This window comes from Trichomycterus rosablanca, chromosome 4 (genome assembly GCF_030014385.1).
Source record: "Trichomycterus rosablanca isolate fTriRos1 chromosome 4, fTriRos1.hap1, whole genome shotgun sequence".
NCBI classification, from domain to species: Eukaryota; Metazoa; Chordata; class Actinopteri; order Siluriformes; family Trichomycteridae; genus Trichomycterus; species Trichomycterus rosablanca.
Genome location: NC_085991.1, coordinates 37,578,311 through 37,605,018, shown reverse-complemented (window position 1 = coordinate 37,605,018; position 26,708 = coordinate 37,578,311). Strand labels below are relative to the sequence as shown.

Here is a 26,708-nt window from a genome sequence, read left to right as displayed (position 1 = left end):
ATCACTATCTTGGTATGCTTAAGCATGAAATTTGTGACCCCGCATTTTAGTTTTACATGGTTCCTAAATGCTTCCACGTTTCAATACTACCAGTAATAACTGAGTTGTGGCTTCCTATTACAGTACCACACCCAAATTTAAGAAGCTCTTTACATACTTACAGTGCATGAATAAGTGCTTAATTTTATACACGTGATGATGGCACTGGAAACTTCTCAATACAGTAATAAGTGTATTCCAATACTTTTGTCCATATACATACAACTGATTTCTAGGTCTTACTTTTTTTTGTCTTCCTTGCCACCCTCCCATCCAGACAAACTTTGGTCTGTACGTGTGACAACGCACACTTTACACAATCTGAGCAATACAGACTTATAAGTAGGGATGTAACGATACACTCTACCCACGATGCGATACGATTCACGATACTGAGTTCACGATACGATTTTTTTTAAACAAAATGAAATTGAAGACAAATTATGAGTTTCCTTTTATCATTTATCTTTAATAAAATAAAATACAGAATACTGTGTGTGCTTATCTAAATAAAAAACAATCAAAACAATGCTGCACATTTCTCTTTTTGTGTAAAAAACTGAAATTAAATTTTCAGATCCCACATTATATAATTAAATAAATAATACAAATAAAGAAAGTGACCTCAAATAAATAAACTAAGGTTTTGCCTGTGCTCCTTCCAAGCTTGGAATTTACATGGGTTTTTTTTAAGGAATATTAGCATATCTACATTTTTGGGCAGAAGCAGAGATCTCTGAGCATTAACAATGTCCCCTGCTGTTGAAAAAACCCTTTCACTAGGGACAGAGGTGGCTGGTATGGATAGGTATGATTTTGCTAGAGGTGAAAGCAGTGCATAAAATTTAGCATTTTCTTTCCACCACTTGAGTGGACAGTTTGTAAGGGAAATGGGTGTTTCAGTCCTGTACTTATCAATTTCTGCATCAATTCCACTTATGGGTTGTGCTGCTTCTGGTTCAGCAAAAGTCCCTCCAAGAAGATCTTCCAATGCTGTCTTCTTGGGAGGAGGCTGTTCAGGTCCTGCTGTGTCTGTCTGGTCAACAGGTTGCTCTGCTGCAAGGATGTGGTCGTTGGTACCTGCTCCCCCCTCATCTTTATCCTTCACAGTGAATTAACAAAAATAGAAAAGACTAAGTACTTAATTACTTTTACAGAAGCAACATTATTACTTATAATAATAAAATATTATTTTACATTATGTAGTATATATTGTTTTTATATTTACATTTTTTTAATACATACCTTCTGCAACTGCTCAGCTTTCTCTTTCAGTCTATGGAACACATCCTGCCGCTGGTCTTCCTCTAGATGAGGCAGAGCTCGGAATCTGGGGTCAAATGCAGTGCATTCCAGCAGGAATTTATATTCCTCAGTGTATCTGCCCGAAAGGTTGTTGAGTATGTTGCTCACAGTGAGGGAGTCTTCTTCCTTGGGTAACATGCTTTGTTCGACCATGTGCTTTAAGGGCATAATGAGAGCTGCAGTTGGTTTTTTTTCGTCACATAGCACAGTGGTGGCAGTTTTTAGAGGTTTAAGCAGTCTTACAATGTCCTCTGCACCACTGACATCTGAGCCATCCAGACTATCTATTTCACGGGCATTTCGTCTGATATCTGTGCTTAGGAGAGCTGCTGCCACGGCTGCCTGTTGCTCGAGATAGCGTTCAACCATATCCATACTACTGTTCCAGCGTGTGACAACGTCAATGATTAGCTTATGCCAGGGGTGTCAAACTCACGGCCCGCGGGCCAGATCCGGCCCGCCACGTCATTTGATGTGGCCCGCAAGAGCTTAAACGACTGTACGATTGTTGTGATGGTTCGAGTCGTTACAGAGACGCACTTATAATTGAATAGGACACCTGCGCCTTTAACCGGCAACCGGTGACATCGTAGTCATGGCAACTAACTTTGACCACCTCTGAGAAGCCATGTGACTTACGGCAAAAGAACACGGGTAGTAATGTAAACAATAATAATAAATATAAATAATTAACTTGCAGTATAATACCAAAGCATTGTCTGTAAGTAGTGGCGTTTATATTCTCAGTTGTTTGTAAATGTTTAGTGAGTATATCACAGCGTTTTAGTTACAAATTTACCGTAATTAAATACAATTGTTACCGTTACTATAGCAATTAGTATCTTTACACAAAATGCTAACTCGTTAGCGCTATTTTACGTTTGGTTAAAGCTCATATAGTACCAGATGTAACACTTGACTACAGCTGTGTGCTTGTACTGTATTCTATTCTGTATACTGTACTCTATTGTTTTTATTGTTTGTATTTTTACTTCATTCTGGTGCACACAGTGTATCACACAGCTGGCGAGCAAATAAACCGACTGTATTCTGAAGAGCTGTCTGTCTGTCTGTCTGTCTAGCTGAGCAAGGGGGATAAACTATTAGTGAGGGCAGAACAATTGTCTTAAAATACACTGTAAAATCCTAAACAAACTGCATCTCTCAAAATGCCTGATTTTGTGACCTGCAAAGTGACACATCCCACCAGTAGATGATAAGAAATATTTACACATAATCCCAAAATGTACAAGAAGATAAGAAAATTAAGCAGAAGGAGGAAATTTAATGAAAATGAAAACAAGTTTGGGCTTCAGGAAGAGAAACCAGTGCGTCTCTTGTGTTATGAGGCCGTGTCTGTGGTAAAGGAAGACAATATAAATGCAGAATTTAGCCTCCAAGAAAAACAACAGACTGCAATCACAGCAGGATACGTTACAATCGGCCCTTTGAGGGCCACAATAATGCTGATGTGGCCCTCGGTGAAAATGAGTTTGACACCCCTGGCTTATGCGATGGTTGCTGTGGGGCTACGGTGGAAGAAGGCTGCCACCCGCCTCACTCTACCTAACAAACGGCTGACGCGGGGTACACTCAAACCCGCTTTGCTGGCCAAATTCAGCGTATGGGCAAAACACTTGATATGTGGTGCCAGCCCAGCCTCTCTGATCGCAACATCCATATTTCTTGCATTGTCTTGAGGAAACCAAAATGCTGCCACACTTCTGATTTGAAAGAGGAGGGGGCATCCTCAAGTTCCACAGCTTCACCTGCCGTCGCCATTATTTTTAAAACTGTGTAGTGACAGGGTTGCCAGGTCACATTTTCACCCAATTTGAATGGATCCCGATTTGGCAACCATGCAGGGTGGCTCGCGCAAGTGCCCTTTGCTGTTTAAAGTGAATATCGATTTATTTGACTTGAATTACCGATTTAAATCGTAGCAAAAATGCATCGATTTTTTACTGTATTGTGGTGCATCGTTACATCCCTACATATAAGTCCTTTAAAGTTGCCATTGGCCACTTGGTAGTTCAGCATCCTGTTCAGCCTCCTCCAGTTTTGACAGATCTTGGCAAGATATTGGTGGCACCAAAACTTTCCACTTTTGATCATGCTCTAAATTGCAGTCTTTTCACAACAAAACCTTTTTTTAACCATGGCAGATTTTTGTTACCAAGCACTACTAATAGTGGAATCCTCAAGGAACAGGTTTTATTCTCAAATAATCAACACCACTACAGTAAATGTCAGGTAGGGGCCAGTTAGCTTGCAGTGTGATCTAAAATGTGATTGATTAGACCTGAGTAAGTTAGTAATGGATATTCTAAGATGCTGGTTGCTTATCTAAACCAGGTATTTTATTAATTATAATAATCATATTTTTTTGTAGATTTTCATTTTGAAAACGAGGGTTACAATGTGTAAATACTGCTAGGAGTAGTTTGTAGACTTTATTTTCCAGGTGCTTTACCAGATGTGCCAATGCTTGTGGTGGGGATGTAACGATTTTAGATCTTCTACTGTTCAATTTTAATAAATATTTATACACAAATCATTGAGACCAAGACATCAGAATGGACAGTGGATTAGGGTTAGGGTTATTTTATTATAAAAAAAAAAAAAAAAGGTACTCACACAAACAAATCAAATTTAAAACAAATGTACATTTATTTCATAAATTATAAAAATAAAACTGTACAATATAACATTTGTACAATAATGAACAATAAATTTCCTTATTAACAATAAACCACCAGTGAAAGTACCACTCAGGAATAATTGATTCATTTGTAACTGTTGTTGATCTTTTCTGATAAATATGTACCTGTGATTGTTCTGACGGTAGCATACAAGCTGAAGAAAGAAATTCCAGAGTCCTGAGTGTTACTCTCCCTTTACATTAAATGATCATGTTAAAAAGAACGGACATTCTAAGATAAATGGCAGTGAATCCTTCAAACTAGACAAACATTCAGACTGTTAAACAAGAGATAAAATATAATAAAAAAGAACAAAATTCCAAAACATACTCACAAATATACAACATTATTAACAGACAGGATATGGCTAATGAAAATACAAGTCTGATTAAGAGTAGCTTTCAGTTCTCTGCAGAATCAGAACATTTAGCTTCACTTGATGACGAGCACTTTGTCAGTATATTCCGTTTTCTTTACTCCTCAGCAGTATTTTGAACAGCATTCTTGTAATGCTTAATAGTCTTAGAACGGATGAGGATCTACTTTCCAAACCTGCTCTTGATGCAGAATTGGTGCAGCACATTAACTCATCTTCGAATCAATCTGTGTACGCAGTCAGCCTTTATGTGTACTCTCAGATTAGATATTAATGATGGCCCATCTTTATCAATAAATCATAGAGGAGTGCATAGATAGAAACCCTGGTTAGAATAATGCTTTTCTCCATCATGGATTTCTTTAAGACTGTAACCTGCATATGTGCTTTTGTTAGCAGGTTTGATGATGGTCCTTCACTATATGTTTAATGCTTTATGCATAAAGTCTGTCTAATGTTTGAGTACTGGGTGCTCTTACTGTGCACTAGTAGCTTATCATGTCCATCCAGTGTGTTTTTTGCCCTTTACTAAAGTTCAGCCAACTATTCCATGTGGATAGCTTAACATTTTTGAAATTGCTTTTTACATAACCTAACATATTTAGAGAACATGTTTGTTATTTAGAGAACTGTTTTTCCTAGTTAAATAGTATTTAATATCGAAATAGAAAATTGTTATTATTGATGAATTAATCGATAAGTAAAGGTTTACATTTTATTTCCTGCTGTGGATACGAGTAGGTTAGAATTTAAACCTAAATGACATTACAGTCATTCAAAATGACCAGACAGTTCTTAAGTGAGTAGTAATGTACTGCATAAACATTTACTTCACCTGACCATGAACTTGTTAGACATCCCAGTTCATGAACAAATGGTTATAAAATAGTGACCTCTTGTGATCTTTTTTCAGCTATAGAAAGACTTCTTCTGACTTCTCACAAGGAATGTCTGTGGGAATTTGTGCCCATTTAATCAAATGAGCATGTGTATGGCTGGGCACTGATGTTGGTGAAGAAAGCCTCCGCTGATGTTCCAGTTCATTCCAAAGCTGAGTGGAGCTGTGGTCAGGGCTCTGTGCAGGCCACTGGAGTTTCTTTAAAGCAAGGTTTTCTTCATGTCCTTACTTTGTGCACAGGGAGACATTTGTGCTTGAACAGGAAAGGGCCTTCCCTAAACTGTTGCTGCAAAGTTGGAAGTATATAATTTTTTTATTTATTATATCTGTTAGCAGTTCTTTTGGCTGAAACACAATAATTCAATAAATAGAAGGGGGGGGGGGGGGTGTCTCTTTGTTCATTTAGTGCATGGGCAATGTTAAAATACAGTATTTGTTTATTTAAAGTCGCCCTAGTGATGCTGAACCTTCATCATGCTTTTTAGGCCTGAGTATATTTGCTCACTGAACCTTAAAGTTCTGCTTTATGGTACATACGTGAGGATACACTCAAAGCTGGGTTAAAAACCCAGAAATATAATAAACATGCACATATACTGCACAAAGTTCATGAAGTGTGTGACTGTTGGAAATGGCTGGGGGGAGTGCAATGACACACACTTGTTTCTAGCCACACAGCAAAACAACACATCACACACTGTGACTTCTGAAAGCTTTTTACTTTTCTCAAGATTGTGAGTACTTAATGAGTGCATGAGTGTTTGCTCACAAGTCTTCATGCACTTCACCTGTTCACTCCACCAGTCTTGCTACATGTTAAACGATCAGGTGGAATTAAAGGTGTAAGTGAGTTTATTCTGTGGTCATAAGTTCTTTTTGTGTGCATGTTCTTAGATTGAGCTTTCCTCACACTGTGCCAGTGGAGCTCCTCTTATCATCTGAAGCTTAGCAAGTTCTTCCTCTAATCCCTTTAGTCCATCCCCTATTTCACTAAGCCCCTCTCCGAGGCCCTCCTCCTCTCCCTCAGGTCCGGCCCTCTCTCGGCCATCCAGCTCCTCTGCCAGGTTCACCGCTGAATCCTGTAGCTTCAGGCCACTAGAATTAGTGTAAATACACGTATGTACCATGTGACCGCCGTGGCCATTCAGCGTCCCGTTCCTTTTCTCTGCAAATGCCACCCCCTCCGAGAGCAGACTGGCACTGCTGGGTGACTGGGGCGTGTCTGAAGATGGCAAAAGGTCTCGTCCCTTTTCAGACCTTGACGAAGAGTGACTGACTCCTCTTCTGTTTCGACGCTTGCGAGATAAAAACACAAATACGCCGCATACCAGGAAACCCATGACGAAGAACAGTATGTAACCAAAAATGTACTGCCGGTTGCCTGCTAGCTTGGCAATGCTGCCTATGCTTGGCTCATCCAGGACAAGTTCGTATTCAGCCTGGCGACAGGGTGGCTGGTCCCGCCCAGCTTCCTCACAGTAGCATACGTAGGTGCCCTTGCTTTCCTGTGTAACTCGCACCTCCAGGTCAGAGTGGTGGCGGCGTGTGTGTCTCTGATCTGGGTGCTGCCAGTAGCAGGGTCGAGGTGATACCTGAACGCAGGGCAACAGCACGTGCAGTCCCTCCACCACATGTAGCTCTCTTTTTACAGGAGAGCAGCGATCTACAGGAAAAAGAATATTTTAATACAGACTGAACAAAATAAGAGCATAGGCTATGTAAATAACAATGCAATCATAAAGTATTTTCTAATGCATCCACATATGAAACCACTTATCTGAAGTGTTTAGGGTAGAGCTGCACTGAACTGGTGCATAAATATAGTTTCTCAGAATCGTTTACTGTGATTGTATTAGTGTTTTTTTAAACAATATTGGTAGTGTTTTTGGTAGCTGAGTGGTTAAGGTACTGGACCAGAAATCGGAAGGTTGCTGGTTCAAGGCCCACCACCACCACCAAGTTGCCACTGTTGGGCCCCTGAGCAAGACCCCTTGCCCTCCATTGCTTGTATTGCTTGTATTGTATTGGGCATAACTGTAAGTCACTGTGGATTAAAGCATCTACTACATGCTGCAAATGTAACACTACTTAAATATCTTAATTATAATCACTTTATGCCTTCCTTTTTCAGCAAGCATATCACTGAACGTCCTTGGTACTGATGTTTTATATATTTTTCTCTGATTGGTAGATCTTTTTTTTTTTTTTTTATTCATTAATTAATTTACTACAGTACTTATGCATGCACCAGTTTACCCAAAAAGCATGCATGCATTTGTTTTTACTATTTCAAATCTTTAAAACAGTAATTATTTATATCCTCCTTTTTATAACCTGCATTATTTGAAACATTCTATCTTTAGTAAATGAAACATCTTATATTGGTTAAATAATGAAGTTAAATTTCACAAAACATTTATAAGAAATGGTAGGTGGTGTTTTTTTGTCAATGGTGCCATGTCAGTTTTAATTTGAACAGTAATGAAACACACCTTCACCACTGCCACACTGGCTCACCAAGTCCTCATGTTTCAGCACCTCACCTGATCTGAAACCCAGTAGTAATAATGAAATTAGAAAACGAACAGAGATGAACAATATCTGGTGTGTCTGTGTGAGGGACTCACTCAGTGATGGCTCGATCACATGCCCCGACCTTTTCTCTCCACACACAGCCGAGTGAACGAGCACGAGCGCATACTTCACAAGTAAGGTACATGGAGCATCCTTCTACAGACAACTTCACCAGAGAGAGGGGAGAACCAACCACAGCCTCATCCTGTGAGAAACAAAACCATCAGTCTTAAAGCTGAATCTGTGTTTCTGTGTTTCGGCTGTAACAATTGCTAACAGGTGTAATAAATACATCCTACAAAGGACATTATAGACTTTCAACTTTGCAGCAACAGTTTATGGAAGGCACTTTACTGTTGCAGCAATATTGTGCCTCTGCACAAATCAGGGTCTATAAAGACATGAAGAAAAGCTTGGTTTGAAGAGACCTACACGAAGACCTGACGTCTGCACTACTGTACAGCTTTGGAATGAATTGGAACATCAATTGAGGCTTTCCTGACCAACCAAGTGCCCACACATACAAACGCTTTTGACTGAATGGGCACATACTTGTGAGTCTTGTGAGAATTCCTCTCAAAAGAGTGACTTGTTATAGCTGAAAAGATCACACAGAGGTCACACTTAGTACCATTTGTTTTTGAAATAGGACATCCAACAAGCTCATAGTCATGTGTCCAAATACTTAATATAGTACTATACCATATAGTGTAATTTAAATAAACACACACATTTATGGGCAAATAGGACTAGTGGTAGTGTAACTAAATAACTTTTACATTTAGCAATTTCTGCCCAATTGTGGTACTGATCAGTGCTGAGCAATGTGATTAATAAATGCAAAAAAAAGCTTGCAACCATTTTGATTAGTTGTTTTGTCTTATTATTATTACTAATAAAATATAAAAACTTACTATGACATAGTTATCCTAAACATAAAAATAAAGGTGGTATAGACATTTAAATAAATGCTGCAAATACATAAAATTCCACTGTTTAAAGTTGATCTTATTTTACCTTGTAAAGGATGATATTGTTGACTGGTTCTGAAGCTGGAAAAAGAGGGATTTCCTCCAGAAGTGTTGTGTTCTGTCCCACCACTGCAACTCGGTGAAGCTCCCCACGATCTTTACATGCATTAGAAACAATATCAGATATTAAAAATAGAAAGATTTCAGGCAGGGGAATATATTGCAAGTGTGTTTCTCACCTGTTCCAAGATGCAGGACAGTAGCATTTAGTCTGCTGTTGCCATTGAAGACGCGCGTCAGAGTGACCGCTACTTTGGTGTATGCAACTCCACTCCTAACCAGCAGGGGTGTTGACACCACACTGTTCTCCATCAAGGGGTGATCTCGCATGAATGTCAGTACTTTATCAGGCAGCTTCAGAGATGAATCAAAGCCCTCTGCTTTCAGAGCCGCATTCAGACACTGCAAAGATGGCAGAACAAAGAACCTTCAGAAGATTTCAGCATACAGAAAACTCAGCATCAGAAGAGAATAATCCATGTAACAATGTTTATATGGTTTATAAGACAGGAATACTCCTGGAAATGGTGGTATTTTATCACACATCCAGTCACTAACAGCTAGTAGTGCTTTTTAACCTTTGTATAGACTTCAGTTGGGGTTGCCCAAAATGCAGATGGGGTTACAAGGTATTTTAAACAGATCAATATACTTTCTAATTGCTAGTATTTCATTAGTTCAGTATTTTTAGTTAATGTAAAGGCAGACCTGCTAGGTTGCGTTTAAAACCAGTAAGCTCTGCGAACAGTCTGTTATAAACATGAAGATGTGTATACATAGTGCAGTGGCAAGGTGAGTGAAGCAATGGCACAGCCGGCACAAACATGTTAATGCAGGATAAGAGTATCTACTGGTACTGTATTGTTTGTGGTTATACCTGGCCTGGTCTGGGTGTGGGTACTGGTTCAGGGTTCATCCAGTTCTCACAGCTCTTCTTCAGCTCTTTAAATGGCCCATTCATCACCTTAATGATGTCATCCAGACTGTAAACGCACACTGCAGACATCGCCTCCCTTTCCCTACACACAAACACTTATAAATATACCACATATTACCTTTGACTATAGTGTAAGGTGATCACTCACCACTGTGATGTGAAGATGCCGTAGAAATGAGTGCTGCTGGGGTCTCCTGGTTGGTGCTGTTTGGTAAAGACATCGGTCAGAATGTTAAAGCGCTGACCACTCGCTCGGTCCTCACACACCAACTGAGCCTTCAGAAACGTTGTCCAACGTCTTTGCAGGGTCTTCATTCCCCCAATATCAGACTGAGAGAAACGAATGGAACATTGCATTTGTGTGCACATTGAAACTAAAAGCTGAGTAAACACACACACAGCGCTCAGATGCTTTAAACAGGATTAAAAGTAACATGCTCTACTTCCTACCTTACACACTCGTGCTACTCTGGGCACTTTAACTTTGGTGTAAAGGTCGTATTCTTTGGCAACCTCAGTAAAGAAAAAGTAGATCTTGTCGTCTTCCTGTGTAGGGTTGTTCATTTCATCCTCTTTGATAAATGCTGAGCCGACAAACTCTGGATCTGTATTTAGATACATATGAGATGCACGCTATTATTTGTATAAAATAGTGGCACACTTTTCCCATGTTTCCCCCTGGCAGGCTTAGTAATCTTTTTAATAAATTTTAAATGAACCTTTTCCTTACGGCCAGCACTTTTGGCCTCATGTGGGGGGTATTATCCGTAGGCCATTGCTGCTGGCCCATACGGATCAATAACGCAAATGACATCTACAGAGGTGTGTACATTTAAAATAACGTATATGCTTCCAACTTCATGAAAACAGTCTGGGAAAGGTCATTTCTTATTCCAGCCTTACTTTGTTCCTCTGCACAAAGAGAGGCCAATAAAGACATGGGCTGATGTGTAGGTTTTCTTAACATTGTGGTTTTTATTTATTTTTTATTTTTTTTAAATCTATAGGTCACTGAGCATGCTGCTCTTTTCCTGCTGTTACGCTGAGCTGGAGGCAAGACTTTCACCAAGTGGAGCAGATAAATGCTAAAGGCCTTAACAGCAGAGGAAGGACAATGTGTGTTCTACAATGCTGGTGACCCAGATCACTGAGTGAAAGCTACACATCAGGAAACCCAGGCCAGCCAGTGCCAGATTGTGCTAGTGCAGTGATTAGTTCTGTTGAATGAGTGTATGCATGCCTGAGTGTGTTTGTTGCATGTGTGTGTCTCTCACCACTGAGCCAGTTGATAGATCGCTCAGTCCGGATGCGCTCTTGCTCGATGCCTGTTGCCCTGGAAATGTCGAATAGGGTACCCAGGAAGTTACTAGTGGCAGCAGTGTACAGAGTCCCTCCTGAAACAGACAGTGAGTTAAAAAATGAAGAATGTGAGCAAATAATGAAAAAGAATGATGAGAACAAGCCAGCAGGGTTGTTAGGGTCTCATACCTGCCATGACTGCAGTATAGTGCTGGCTGGGCTCAAAAGGGCATTTCCCTTTTCCTGTCTCCATCTTCACATTGCCATCCTCAGTTTCCAGAGAAAACGTAGAGGTATTCTAAATAAGGAAGAACAGAAAGACCAAAACCAATGATGTTTTCACTATAAAACTGCATTGATTAATGATTTTATGAATAGATAAAGGAGGTTTGGCTTTGCATAAACAAACAGTAATGAGTTTAAAACCATGGGAATTCAGGAATGGTTGTGGAAAAGATGTGTGTGACAGTTTTGCTATATTTAGTAAAGTTAACATTTGTTGTCTTAAGCTTTGTAAATTAAAGGAATTTTGGAAGTGTCTGCTTTTGTGTTGTCTTTTTTTTTTAAATTAATTTTTAACATCTGTAAATAGTTTGAGTATATTTTACTATTTTATTGTTAATTTTGTTCATCTTTTTATTCTTTTGTTCATTTTAGTCGTAAAAAGATGAACACACCTGTAATACACATGCACTTACCAGAAAGGCACACTGGGGGTCGAAGGCATAGGTGCCGCAGACATAGATTCGTCCATCTTTCAGAAACTCTAGCAGACGGATGTAGTTATTGCAGTCCACCTGAAGGGGGAAGCAGAGTACAGAGTAACCCTCTACACTAAAGAAAACTAACCATGTTCCTACAATGCATAGTTTACATTTACATTTTCAGCATTTAGCAGACGCTTTTATCCAAAGCGACTTACACAATGAGCAATTGAGGGTTAAGGGCCTTGCTCAGGGACCCAACAGTGGCGACTCGGTGGTGGCGGGGCTTGAACCGGCAACCTTCGGTTTACTAGTCCAGTACCTTAACCACTGAGCTATCACTGGCCCTTTACACGATACACTTGGCAGCCTGGTAATGTTTTCTGATTTGTATAATACAAGAGAATAAGAGCTTTACATGACACCCTGACTATTGTAATAGAATAAACGTAAGAGAGAGCTGACTTATACTTACTTATTTACTAATGCTCTTATCCATTTCTTCCAAAAAAAAAAAAAAAATTTTGGTTCTAACAGGTTTTAGCAGATTTGTGTTCTTCGACTGTTGTCCACTTAAACTAGAGTAGGAAATGTCTACTATGGAAGCACTTCTGTAAGTCGCTCTGGATAAGAGCGTCTGCTAAATGCCAAAAATGTAAATGTAAACGTCATCAGTGCATTTCCAAGTTCTATTTCCATGGAACAAAATTACAAAATTAAATCACATTTTCTTATGGCATAAGATATTATAAGGCCAAGAATTAAAGTCAAAGCCAATTGAGTACATTTATTCTTATTATTAACTTAAATATAACTCATAATTATTAAACTCATACTTGTTTAAACATGTAAGGTTTTAGTGATTTTAGTGAATTGTAATAGTTATACTGACAACCAACTCTAAAAAACCTCCACAATCTTTTTAGTGCCGAGACATTACAGATAATGGCTGATTCTGGTGCACAATAGGCATTAATAATTAATATAAAATAGACACATCATCTACATCAATGTTTTCTAGACCAGCAGGGGATTAAAAGTGTATTAAAAAGCTACATTTAATTTAGAAAAACTGACATCTGAAATAACATGCTTCCAAATTTTTTACTTCTATTTTAATTTCATTAATCAGTTGATTGAGGGTTCTTTGTAATTATTTTTTATTAGACTGTAATAAGTCCCCTATTTACCATCCTTTGGGCCTTTTCCCTTCTGTCAGTCATTCACAGCTCCCAAATCATCACCACAGAACAGAATGTTTGGTAGAAAGCAGCCACAAAGTGGCCTAATTATATCACTCGTACACATCAGCACCCCATATGCAACTTCACACAGAGAGGCCAAGACAGTGTAAGTTCGAGCATGCTAAAACAGTTCTCTTAAGAACTGCTGGTAAACTGAAATTCAGGGATTATTTACAAAAATAAGATTTACAAAAATGCTCCACCAAGTAGAAACACACACAGTTACTCATTTGTGCACTACAGTAAACAGACTTCAAACTGCTCAGAAGCTTTAAACATATACAAAGTTACAGCACTCACCTCAGTCTTTCCTTTAGCCACACAGGATTTCCTCTTTTCATCAGGAACAGTCCAGGAAATCTAGCAAAGAGCAGCAGTAGCAAAAGTAGAAGTATTAAAACTGAAGTATTAAAACAGGGAAACGTTAAATAAATATGCAAATATTCATCTGGTTTAATAAATATGTTAGGGATCATTAAGAACTTGTGCAGGCAGTATTTAATTTTTATGTATCTATTAGATACTCATGGGCAAAGCACTAAATACAGAATATTAACAAATGTCAACAAGCTTAGCCTATCTGTATGAGGAATAAACTAATGTTCAAACATCCAAACTCTGGAAGGGAAAAGCATTACCAAAAAAAATAACATCATTACTTGTACATGTATGTTTGAATTTTATGATTTTAGAAATATGAATCATGCATTTCCCTGTAATTAATGTATAATGTATTTTATTAGCTAGTGAGAGTGGTAAGCATTATTTTTTCTTTCGGCTGCTCCTCTATTTAGGGGTCATGACAGCAGAGTTTTTATCCTGGATGTCCTTCCTGACTCAGCCTTTGTTATTTCATCCAAGCACTGACAAGTGCACCCACCTCCCAATAGCTAGGCTGTCTGGCTATCTCCACCTGTAGTAAGCTAGTGTGATTTACCGCTGCACCACCAGGGCGTTAAGGATAATTAACATCAATTTCACCTGAGTTTGCTCACTGGTGCAGCGTTTATCTTCAGGAACTATTAGTTATGGACACAGACATCTGCAGTTAATGGAAGCCTTAATTCTCTGACACAAACTCAACTGCTGATGTCATATATTTCATTTATCTAACAGTGCTAGAAAAAAGAGGTTCACAGCACATTGTGTCATAAAAATCCAGAATGAATTGAATTTTAAAACTGGATTAATAATTAATCGTAATAAAACAAACATTACACACTGTACTGTTGCTTTTGTAAAGTGTCAGTGCTGATTTTGGTGTGGAGAAACTTCTGTGGCCTGAACAGATTGCTCAATATTATATTGGCTCAATATGAATTTTTTTTTTCTTTTAACATGTGATTGAGTATTTTTATAATTAAATTCCTCCTAGATACTGGACAGCTCCTAGCCATTGGTGGGTTTCTTTCTTTTTTCCATTTCAAAGAGAAACCTTATCTGAAGGAATATGCAACACCTGTAAGATAAGGTGATTGACCATAATAGTTCTGTTAAATGTATCATATAGTATTTAATGGGGTTTATCATCATAGTGGGCGGCATGGTGGCTCAGTGGGTAGCACCGTGTCCTGGGTTTGGATCCCCAGATAGGGCAGTCCGGATCCTTTCTGTGTGGAGTTTTCGTGTTCTCCCCGTGTCTGCGTGGGTTTCCTTCAGGTGCTCCGGTTTCCACCCACAGTCCAAAGACATGCAAGTGAGGTGAATTGGAGATACAAAGTTATCCATGACTGTGTTTGACATTAAACTTGTCAACTGCTAAACCTCGTGTAATGAGTAACTACCGTTTCTGTTATGAATGTAACCAAAGTGTAAAACATGACATTAAAATCCTAACAGACAAACATCATAGTAAAATGCCACCCAAAGCAACAAGCTCAGCCTAAATAGTCTACAACTAATATACCTGCCTTAAATGTGGTCAAAAACAAATACACACATATACAAACACACATCACTAGTCACAGGAATAATGGAAAATCAGGGACGGTTGGAGAGGTAGCTGGAGATGGGGGTAATTTGTTTAGTGAAATGGACCAAGCAGAGGAGATGAGGTCATTGAAGAGCAAGCCCAGCTTTCTAATGAAACCCCTTCATCAGATTAGTCTCTCATTGTATTCTGGCTCTGATGACTGTTTAATGTGATGCGCTTTACTGAGACGTGATTTTGCAATTGCTAATCACCACCCTCTTTTATTTCGGAACAAAACAGATCAGTTCAATCACCTTCAAGTGAAACAGTTTAATTTTCTTATAATGAAAATGACTTTTTTCATATGCTGGAAATGATCCATGTCTAATATTGCTTTATATTTGCGATTAGCCTGGTAGGGAATTCTTTTGTTGCTGTATTAGCTCTTACATTTATGTTCATTCAGTACAACTGTCAAAAATAAGATTTACCTTTTGCCATTTTGATAGGTTGTTAGTTTCCACAGCAACGATCGCATCTCGTGCCCCCAGGTAGAGTGTCCCAGAGTTTCTGTCTAATAGGAATGTGCTGAAGTTAGCCACGCCTTCAAATTTAGACCAGTCACGCTGGAAGCTCATCCCTAAAACAGAGAGAAATAAGTGACAAATCAGCTTTTACACTTAAAATCTAAAGCCTGATATATTTCAGTATTAACAACAGGTATCATCAACCACAATAATAATAACACTAATTATATCAAATCTTCTCCAATCATACAGTAATAATGAGTTATTGACTTGCCCTTTTTGGTCAATTACTGTGACCATTAACTTAAAAAACAACAACACTAGTAATAATAATAAAGTATGTGGATAGAGTTGGTCTTTTCTTTGTATCTGTCCCACAAGATTTCAGCATGTGTCTGAAGGATTTGTACCCCATTTAATAAAAAGATCATTTGTGAGGTCAGGCACTAATGGTTGAAGAGAAGTCTTGGCTCGCACTGATGACATTGATGTTTTAATTAATCCTGAAGGATTTTAATGGGGTTAAAATCAGGGCTCTGTGCAGACCGCTGGAATTCTTCCAGACCAAACCTATCAAACCATGTGTTTTTGGATCTCACTTGCACAGGATGAGTGTTACTAGACAGGAAAAAACCATGTCCCAAACTGTTGCCACAAAGCTGAAGGGATCATTTATTTTATATGATCAATAATATACACCTCTCAGCAACGGAGGTGTCTAAAACCTCTGAACTTATTAATAATAATAATGATTGGTGTCCAGATACTTTTAGCTAGACAATGTAATTATAATAATAATAATAATAATAATAATAATAGATTCTCTGCATAAATAATTTTAAATCTTTTTTTGTTTAGCCATAAAACTGATGAAGCAGAGGTGTTGATTTACTGACTACATTAGTAGAGAAGTGTTGATACTGTGAATAATTAATGGTGTTTAAATTGAAGATGCACCGTAGCGCTGTTGCCCAAGGCCAGGCTGATGAAACAGCTCCACCGATCTGTACACTTTTATTAACTCTGTAACAATGGAATCAGTTTGAAGTGATGGGTGTTTGAAGGCCAAATGTGTTTCCTGATTAGATTAGATTTCTAACACTTGCTAACAAAATACTGCCAACAAAACATAGTTTTACTAATGATAACTGAGTACAACAAAGTACTTGTAAAAATGACTATATTTATTTATTTGCAATTGTCTGTTTATTTTAGTGTAGATAGATGACATCAGTTAGAATAAATTGTTGTACACTCTGCTCCTGAGCCATCACATTTTTGAGTGTGTTTGTTGGAAGCATTAAAATCTAAATAGATTTTATATTACAAAATACAATCTAATTGATTAGTGAAAATCTTTTTAGTACCTCAGTTAACGGTTCAACAGAATGTTTTACAAAACTTCCCAACTGTTCTGAAATGGGCTTTGTATTTTTTAACCTGTTGAAGTCCATCATGATTATGAAATTGTAGCTATTAATGGATTTACAAATGACTGTCATTCATTTTCTTCCTGCTGACATACCATATTATTTATACATTTTTACTAAAACCTTTATTATGACAGAGGATTCAACACACCCTGTACAGAGCGCACACACACACACACCTAAGGGAAATTTTGAACAGCCAATGTACCCTTTGCATGTTTTGAGAAGGTAGGAGAAAACCCACATGGAATACGTAGAACATGCAAAACTTCTTGCTGACCGGTAAGCAGGGACTGGTACCTGCTCTACCAGCTGTGCCACAGAGCTGCCATTATACTACATTCTACACCCACCTGTCGCTTCATCAGGAACAAATCTATACTTGCTCATTTATTATAATGTAGCATGTAGCAGTGCAGTACATAGAAGCACTGGTCAGGAAGTTTAGAAACATCTGAAGAGTAAACAACATTTGTGTCTTTAAGAAACTGCTGATCTTATGGAATTTTCCATCACATGGTATGGTTAGTAACATCCAAAAAACATTCAATTTGTTTTGTTTTTTTCTGTCAGGCCAAAATTAAAGCCAAAACTAAACACAAGTCAGCACCATATTTAAATATATGCAAACCTACACACACAATACTAAATAAAATTCATTTTGCCACTTAAGGGTGAGTCTATGTTTTATCCCTCTATCAAAAAGCCAAGGTTATGTTATATTTTCCAGGCAACATGAATGGGGAAAGACAATACAAATGACAGGACATCATACTCATTTATTAGTGGGAAGGGACAGAGAGGGAGATTGAGTGGAGACTGTAAACACAAAATGCCTCACTTGTACCTTTAAACATGTAAATATATTACAATAAATATCACACCAGTTATTTTGCCATTATTTTCATTGGGGCTAACCTGTAAATCAGTGTGTTTTTGCACGCTTCTGTATGAACTGACCATACACAACTCACTGGACTTCGGTAACCATATGTCTTGTCATTGCTTATGTTTGTGTGTGAGTTCAGTTTACCCTTTGCTGCACAAGGAAGAGGATATGATCAAATAAATGATTCTGTTTAATACTCTTCTCCCTCTCATTTCCACATTCCCTTTCTTTTCCCCCTAAAACGCTTTACTTCCACATTCCTGGTTCTGTATTTACATACGTGTGCACATTTACATACAAGTGCACATGTCCAGAGTACTATCCCTACATCACCAGAGACCTTTGTGTTTGTGTGTGTGTTTGAGAGACAGAGAGAAAGACAGCTGCTTAAAAAGGGCCAGCTGTGTGCCACATCTACTGTACATGTGTTTGTTTATCCACCAATCTGTCATTCCACAACTCTGCCACTGCACCAATGAACTGCTTTTCTCACTATACACAAATAGATCAACACACCGATCATGCAAGCAAGTCATAAAATTTTATCACTAAGTTGTTTATACATAACCATCCTCCCACTGTTATTTAGATAGCACTGCATAGTAAGAATGCTTAACCCAGCGGCGTATACCGACTCCAGTACACACACAGACACATGACAACATATAAATGTCAATATTTGCTTACAATGAAGACTGATGGTTATACAGCACAGCCCCACAGTTCTCAAATTTGAATCAGGATTGTGTGTGCATGCTTTAGGTCTGAAATTCCAAATGTTGTTGTTTCTGTGTTTGGTCACCTATGCTTATTAAAAGACCCCTGCTAAATTTAGTAATTTTTTTACATTTAGAAGAACTGTGTCTGGTGACTTTTGGAAGCAAGTTTGTCATAAGATTAATTTACACATGATGCATTTCTACCCCCCAAAAAACACTCTTTACTACAAACTATTTGGATTGTTTAATGGTTTGTGTTATTTAAATGACAGAAATGTTGGCACATCTTTTCTGCATAGTACCACATTATTTTAGTTAATTCATTTATTCATGGACTGTAATTTATCTAATCATCTGCACTTGACACTTCTTCTGTAGTTCTTGTAATCATTGTATAATCATATACTTTATGCACATTTATATACAGTATGTGGCTACATTTATATATGTAAACACATACAGTACTTACAAACTTACTTCTATGTGTACTTGTTCCTGCTGGAACACTGTAATTTTATTTTGGGGATTAATAAAATGTTATCTTATCAATTATCTTATTCATTTTCAGTGAGTGATTTATCTTGATCAGGGTTGTGGTTGGTCAGAAACCTAGCCTGCAGAACAGTGACTAATCTATACATCTCTATATCTCATTAATTCACACATACTTTATCTTACCAATTTAAAGTTGCCAAGTTATTCCACCACATTTTGATTTCTAAACTCTACCTTAGGTTTTAAGTTCTTCAAAATGACACAATGGCCGCTCAGGTGTCGCAATGGTAAAATCCGCTAGCACACCAGAGCTGGAATTTCGAATACATCGTATTGAATCTCAGCTCTGCCATTCGACTGGCAACAACGATTGGCTGTTCACAGGGTGGAATGAGCCGGACCGGGGTTCCTCATAACTGGTGCAATAACAACCTCTACTGGCTGATTGATAGCGCCTGCACAGGGTTGGGGAATAGTGCTGTTGTTGTTATTTTCTCCCCACAACAGCTCTAAATGACAATATTCTCATTAAGAATTTGGAAGAACTCGTTTAACCAGAAAAAAAAAATTACAGAGCCAAAATGTCAAATACATTGTTCTGGTAATACTGTGTCAGGACCAGTGGCAGTTCTGATCTAAATACTCACACATTTCAAAAGATTATCTAATCTGGGTTCAGTCATTTGAAGGCAAGTGAAAAGACAAATAAGTGGCCGTGGCTGTAGTTGAAGGATATAACATGTATTGTACACAGTAGAAAAATATGTGTTACTCATTTACAGAAATGCAAAAAATGTCCCAAGGAATGTAGATTTGCACGCCAGAGAGAGAGGACAATTGTACAAAGCTAATTCCTTTAGTTTACTGAGCGGGGCTGGGGCGATAGTAATATTATTGAACCGAATTAAAGCAACGACCCATTTTAAGTACTCATTAAAGCTACGTTGGGTATTAGTTCCGGCAGTAAAATGTACTGAGCTTATAAAAAAATCATCATCATCATTTCTACACCTCAGCTTGTCATCATTTGTTTCCCTCCATTTGCACCTTGAAATTTGAGCTAAAAGACATCTCTCTTTCTCCCCCTCACTTCTAGTCTGTCTCTGCCTGTCTATCGGTTTCTTCATCTGATATGACAGACTCTGACCCTGGGGGAAATGACCTTAGAAATTGTCCTTGTGCTAGATGTCTTCCTGTCCCTCTGGCAAATTGTTTCCCTGCTGTGTGACGGAGGGGCAGATGGTGTGGCTTTGCAATGTGAACACCACACAATCATATAAGTTCTACCTTCTACCTTCTGAACTCCCATTCAGAAACGAAGTTGGGAATTAATTTAAGATAATAATGAACCATTAATCAACCAATAAATAATTGTCTGATTAATGCTGTTGTATTAAAAACATCATTGAAATTCATTTCCAGCAACTAATGGTAAATAGTCGATTATAAGCGTAGCCGAGAACATGAACATTATAAATATCTGCACAATCTAGAAAAAGCCAGTGTTGTGAGGAATCTAACCCTCTCAGCCTGACTAATTACTGAGTTCAGACATACTCATTACTAACAGGTTTATATTTAAGCAATAGAACACTTGAGGTCGTGTGTTATTGCGAATAACATCACGGCTGTGATTTGGTCGCAGGCACGAGCCGAAGTGTTCTATTGCTTTTATACAACAGTTTTTACAAAATAAAGAAAGAAAATAAACCAAAGAAGCCCTGAATTTCATATTGAATATGTTTTAATATTGACAATACCTTCCGCCAATAAGTAGTTCCACAACGAATTAGTTGCTGCTATGCAACGGTAAGAATTCCCTACCCTGTCTTAACACAGTTGGCTAAAAAAGGCATATAGTTTAACACTACAAAGTAACGCTAGTTTGGAATAAAAATAATAAGCGAATATGAATAAGCGAAGATGAAAGGAAAAGGAGAAAAAGATCAAAATAAAATTAATTAAGAATTAAAAGATAGAATTTAGTTATTTATTATTTGTATATGTTAATATGCACACTTCCGTTTATTGTGCAGTTAGAAAAAAAAGGCTGCTCTGTAGGATGTGCATCGGCATCAAACAGTCCGGCTCGCTTCGCTGTTGCCTCTGTACTGTGTCTTCTGGGTCATGTTCTGCACTGAGGACTGCACTCCACCTTTTTTTGTCAACTAGTGTGGGTCTCCAATAGCTTTTTAACGAGCCCTCAGACCTGAAACAACCGGCGGCTTGTGTGCATGAAGCTTGTCGTTACTGGCAATGCGTCAGCGGAGTAATACAGTTGTGGTGTGAAAAGGCCGTGCTGATATTTGTGATAACCACACCACAACTGTATTACTCCGCTGACGCATTGCCAGTAACGACAAGACTGCTTAGAACGCTTCTCAACCAATCAGATTGTAAGGTCGGAACTAACTGTTGTATAAAATCAGTTATACTGAATAAAAAAGCCTTCAGGACTGTGGGCGGCACAGCGAGTAGAGGGCTGTCACCTTACAGCAGGAAGGGCCTGGGTTTGATTCCCTTGTGTGTGGAGTTTGCATGTTCTTTCTGTGTCTGCGTGGGGTTTTTAGGTACTTTGGTGTCCTCTACCAGTGCAAGGAAATCCAAAAGAAAGTCCGAACTCATACTATTACCTTTATTGTTCAAGGGTTATAATGGTAGTCACACAATGTTAATATTTAGTGACTCAATTCGATCCTTTCCAGTCCCAATTTTTCCTCCCAATCTAGTCATATCCAATCACCCGATCACATTTCACTTCCTCTACTGCTGCTGACCTTCACTCCTGACTGAGAAGGGCTGTGACTAATACACGCCCCCTCCGACATGTGTGCAGTAGTCTACTGCTTCTTTAGACCTGTTCAAAACAGGTTCATATGGAAATCCGTATTATGTACAGAGTCACATTATCTCCAGTCTCTATGTTGAGTTTGCATGTTCTCCCTGTGTTTGCGTTAGTTTCCTTTGGGTGCTTCGGTGTCCTCCCACACCAAAGAAATCCAAAGTACAAACTCATCCTATCACCTTTATGGTTCGAGTGTAATGATAGTAGTTTCCATGTTTTATAATTCATGTGATATAGTTACACTGTTAATATTTATAGACACAATTCGATCCTTTTCAGTTGCTACTTTGGAAATGAAATTTTAGTTAATTATTTATGCATTTTTCCCAATTTTTCCTCCCAATCTAGGTGGATCCAATCCCCCGGTCACATTTCACGTCCTCTACTGCTGCTGACCTTCACTCCTGACCAAGCAAGGACTAACACACGCCCCCGATGTGTGCAGTAGTCTACCGCTTCTTTAGACCTGCTCAAAACAGGTTCATATGGAGATCCGTATTATGTACAGAGTCACATTATCTCCCGTCTCTGTGTAGGCGCCTTTGATCAGCCAGCTGAGGCCATAAATGCATAAAGTACACGTTATAAGCAATCCTTTATGGCAATCCTACCTGACAAACCAGCCAATCATTGCCCATGTACACTCCCGGCATCCCGGTGGCAGAGCTAATATTAAAAGTCCCGAGCACCCAGAGTTCATTTTTAAAGAAAATGTTGACTACCATATTGATACTTTGGATACAGACTATGTTGCAATGCACTGAGATATTCTTTCTAAAAGCAGAGGTGTTCAGCAGGTGGTTCACTATAACAAATAGCTCTCCATGACCCGCCCCCCGCAAACTTACAGCAAGAGGTCTACGATGCCAGAGGAACAGAGAGATGACACTGATGTGCTAAGCCCATATGCTGGCTTGCAATGGAAAAAAGCCAGCCAATACCCACTCCACTCTCCTCATTAATCATTTATACAGTCACACTCCATTAATCATGAATGAAAAACAAGCAAGATGGAGTGAGGACGGGATAGAGAGGAGAAGCATAAATTTGGTGATGAAAAGAAACAGGTCATTTTAGCTTTTTCTTTAAGTTTTCAACTCTTTTCCCATCACACTTTTCTGGAAGTTTTAATAAATTAGAATGACTTTAATGACTCTCAATCAGCGTGTTGCTTCTTCATCTCTCTCCCTGCTGCTCTGCTAAACGCACCCTACCCCCACATCTCCACTGCTGCATGAAGACCCACAGCAGGCTGATGATCGTGTATAAATGCTTTCTGATAGACTCCAACTGCTCGGGATAAAAAAGGGGGTGGGGAAGATGACTCCTGTATAATGCACCTGCCAATCACAATGTAGTGGATGGCAATAATAAGCTTTGATGTTTGTTATTGGTTGTAATGACTGAAGTATTCTACACATCCTGCATTTATATATCAATTTGTCAGCTGGCCAACTGACACGACTGGCTGTGTCCGATTAGAAGATGTCAAGGCGCCTGCAAGAGAGATGGTAGGTTGTCTGTCTGGCCATATATTATAATGCTATCTGTGTTACTCCCTTACAGGCAGGTGAAAATAAATGGTCGGTGGCTGTGCACATGTCAAAAGGGGTGAATGATAATCTGTAGCTCTTCTCGATCAGGGTGTGAGATCTGCAGAAGTAGCATAGGAAGTTAAAATCAGGGATTCGAATATGACTAGATTGGAAGAAAGGGAAAAACCACTCAGGTGGCGCAGCGGTAAAACACACTAGCACACCAGAGCTTTCGAATATATCTTATCGAATCTCAGCTCTGTCATCCGGCTGGGCTGGGCAGCCACATGAACAATGTTTGGCTGTTGTTTACAGGGTGGATGAGGACCAGGGTTCCTCATAAATGGTGCAATTATGACCTCTGCTGGCTGATTTATGGCACCTGTGCAGATTTGAGGAATAATGCTGATCAGGGTGTGGCTCCTGTGCACAAGGCTGGTCCGCATATGAACTCGCCTCGTGCAGGTGAAAAAAGGCAGTCGGTACCGATCACGTGTCGGAGAGGGCGTGTGTCAGTTGCGAAGCTCCTCAGTCAGCAGCAGAGTGTTGTATTCAGACATAACACACTTGCTGGCTGAGAAAAGCCGTAGGCTAGCACACACCAGTCACTTCTGGGAAGATTTTCTGTCCATTGAGTGGCCGACCACACTGATGGCACTGCTTCAACAATGTCTCAAATGTAATTTTGTGGGGAGTTTGAATCTCATTACAGTTGACAAAATCTATAAATCAGCATTTCTTAGAAAACTGATTGCAAACCCAGTCCTGTTCGACCAACCAAAAGCCTGATGACACAAATGCTCCACTGACTAAATGGGCACAAATTTCCAAAAGACGTACAACATGTACATCAAATAATAAGAAAAAGTATGTGGACACAATCATTAGCATCAGAAAAAAGACATGTATATAACATGGTACTATAATAGTTAAGTCCATCCAAATCAGCACATGCAACGCTTAAAGCCAGACATAAACATTTAACAATGTAAAATAAATAAATTTTCTTATTAAAAGCAACCAATATGGCAACATACTGCAAACAGCTGTTATGAGGGAGGACACAGTGACTTCTCTGTGCACAGTATGCCACATGTATAAAATTGATGAAGTACACCATTTGCCTCTAAAAGGAACCTGCTGCTACCAATGGTTTACACTTTTAATTAAATTACCTGATGAATCAGCACCGCAGCAGATCCCACAGATACACACTTTTACACATACACATGTTTAAAGCATGTTTAAAGTGATCAGTCACTGACTGTCACCTGAGTCCACCTGAACCAAGCAGACTAAATAATGCATCACACATGCACCCTAGTGACATTTCAAAAGCCTGTGTCACTGTGCCCTCATTTATTCCATATGTAGGCTCATGGATACTATGATAATGAGAAATACTGCTGAGTAAGTCTGAACTCAAAGAGCAAAAGACTAAGAAAAGTAACAAGGCTTATTTAAAAAGGAACAGAGAAGCAAAGTCTGACTGAAAGGGGACACGAGATGGCAGGTTGGCCCAGTTACCAGGGAGAAAGATTAAAACTGCAGTGAACATGTGCCATGTCATTAACAGTTCATTATTTATTAATTAGCAAAACTACTGTATATTGATTTTGTTTGACATGATTTGCTTTGTCCTGTATGGAACTACAAATGTATGTGATGAGCTGTTAGATACAGACCCAATTATCAAGTCTTTTATTTAATATTAATGTTATTTATTTGTTATTTATTTATATATTTATATTTAACAAAATAAATCATAAATATTGTATTCATTTATTGATTTATTTATTCAGCTTTTAATGTAATGTTTTACTTTGGTTACATTCGTGACAGGAACGGTGGTTACTGGTTACACAGAATTCATGGGCGGCACGGTGGCTAAGTGGGTAGCACGAAGCAAGAAGGTCCTGGGTTCGATCCCCAGGTGGGGTGGCCCGGGTCCTTTCTGTGTGGAGTTTGCATGTTCTCCCTGTGTCTGCATGGGTTTCCCCCGGGGAAGTCCAAAGACATGCAAGTGAGGTGAATTGGAGATACAAAATTGTCCATGACTGTGTTCGATATAACCTTGAGAAGTGATGAACCTTGTGTAATGAGTAACTACCGTGTGTCTGTCATGAATGTAACCAAAGAGTGTAAAACATGACATTAAAATACAAATAAACAAACACAGAATTCATCAGTTTAATGTAAAACACAGTCACATCCAATTCTGTATCTCTAATTCACCTCACTTGCATGTCTTTGGACTGTGGGAGGAAACCGGAGAACCCGGAGGAAACCCACACAGACAGAGGGAAAACTTGCAAACTCCACACAGAAAGAACCCGGACCTCTCTATCTGGGGATCAAACCCAGGACAGTGTTACCGACCGAGCCATCGTGTCACCCATGTGAAACTTCTAAGTTGTTTTTTTTAAACTTGTTTTTAAGGAGTAAAAAGTGGCTGCAGGTGAGCAGCAAGATTAAAGTAGACCTGATGAGAACGGTGTCCTTAAAGTCCTAAGGACTAAAAGACACTGCAGGACAGAAATGCAGGGATGTAATAAAGACTGGACCCACAACAACCCTGACCAGGATAAAGCAGTGGTACAACATGAAAATAAAATGTGTTTTGTGAGAAATATGAGAAATACAGTAACAGATGTACTTATTTCTTTTTATTTGTCCAGAGATTACTTGACTGTATGTGACAAACGAGCTACAAGAACAAAAATGGTCACTATCGGTTCGGTCACTATCGGTTCGAAACTCGGTGTTGCCACCGGTCGGCTGGGCGCTATCTGGCAGGCATAATTGGCAGTGCCTGCAGCAGATACTAATTGGACACCTGCAGGGTGGGAGCCGGACTATGTGTGGGTGGGTGGGTCTTCATACACTGTGTAAGGACCCCGATTGGCGGAAGAGACCGCTGTGCAGAATGCATGGGCGAGAAGAGAAGGGCTGTACACGTGTCGGAAGAGGCGTGTACAGTGACGTGCTCTCCTCGGATGTAATCTGGTATCTCTCAGCAGCAGAAGACAAAATTGAGTGTGATAAATGGGGAGGAAATGCATTAAAAAAAAAGTCACTATAACAAAAAGCAGAAGAAAAGATCAAGAGTGACTTAAGGTAATGTTGGCATTAGTCACCCAGGCATTTAATATCCTCATATCCATTCCAGTAAGGCTTCCAATAGAATACTGGGTAGCTATTAATGGTAAGAGCATTTTTTTTCTTATAAAAGTAAAATAAACACTCC

At 38.9% G+C, this 26,708-nt stretch overlaps 1 protein-coding gene across 1 annotated transcript in view; it reads right to left on the bottom strand.

Annotated features, from left to right (window-relative positions):
• Nucleotides 1-5,965: 5,965 nt before the first annotated feature.
• sema4f (sema domain, immunoglobulin domain (Ig), transmembrane domain (TM) and short cytoplasmic domain, (semaphorin) 4F) overlaps nt 5,966-26,708 on the bottom strand; it is a 94,741-nt gene continuing 73,998 nt past the window's right edge. The window contains exons 2-14 of the mRNA XM_062994248.1: nt 15,513-15,661; nt 13,410-13,469; nt 11,860-11,958; nt 11,351-11,459; nt 11,137-11,256; nt 10,313-10,467; nt 10,011-10,192; nt 9,803-9,944; nt 9,105-9,327; nt 8,912-9,021; nt 7,948-8,099; nt 7,813-7,868; nt 5,966-6,983 (exon numbers count right to left, since the gene is read on the bottom strand). Of these exons, the coding sequence (XP_062850318.1) occupies nt 6,211-6,983; nt 7,813-7,868; nt 7,948-8,099; nt 8,912-9,021; nt 9,105-9,327; nt 9,803-9,944; nt 10,011-10,192; nt 10,313-10,467; nt 11,137-11,256; nt 11,351-11,459; nt 11,860-11,958; nt 13,410-13,469; nt 15,513-15,661 (2,330 nt within the window). The 3' untranslated portion in view covers nt 5,966-6,210. The remainder of the gene's footprint in view (nt 6,984-7,812; nt 7,869-7,947; nt 8,100-8,911; nt 9,022-9,104; nt 9,328-9,802; nt 9,945-10,010; nt 10,193-10,312; nt 10,468-11,136; nt 11,257-11,350; nt 11,460-11,859; nt 11,959-13,409; nt 13,470-15,512; nt 15,662-26,708) is intronic.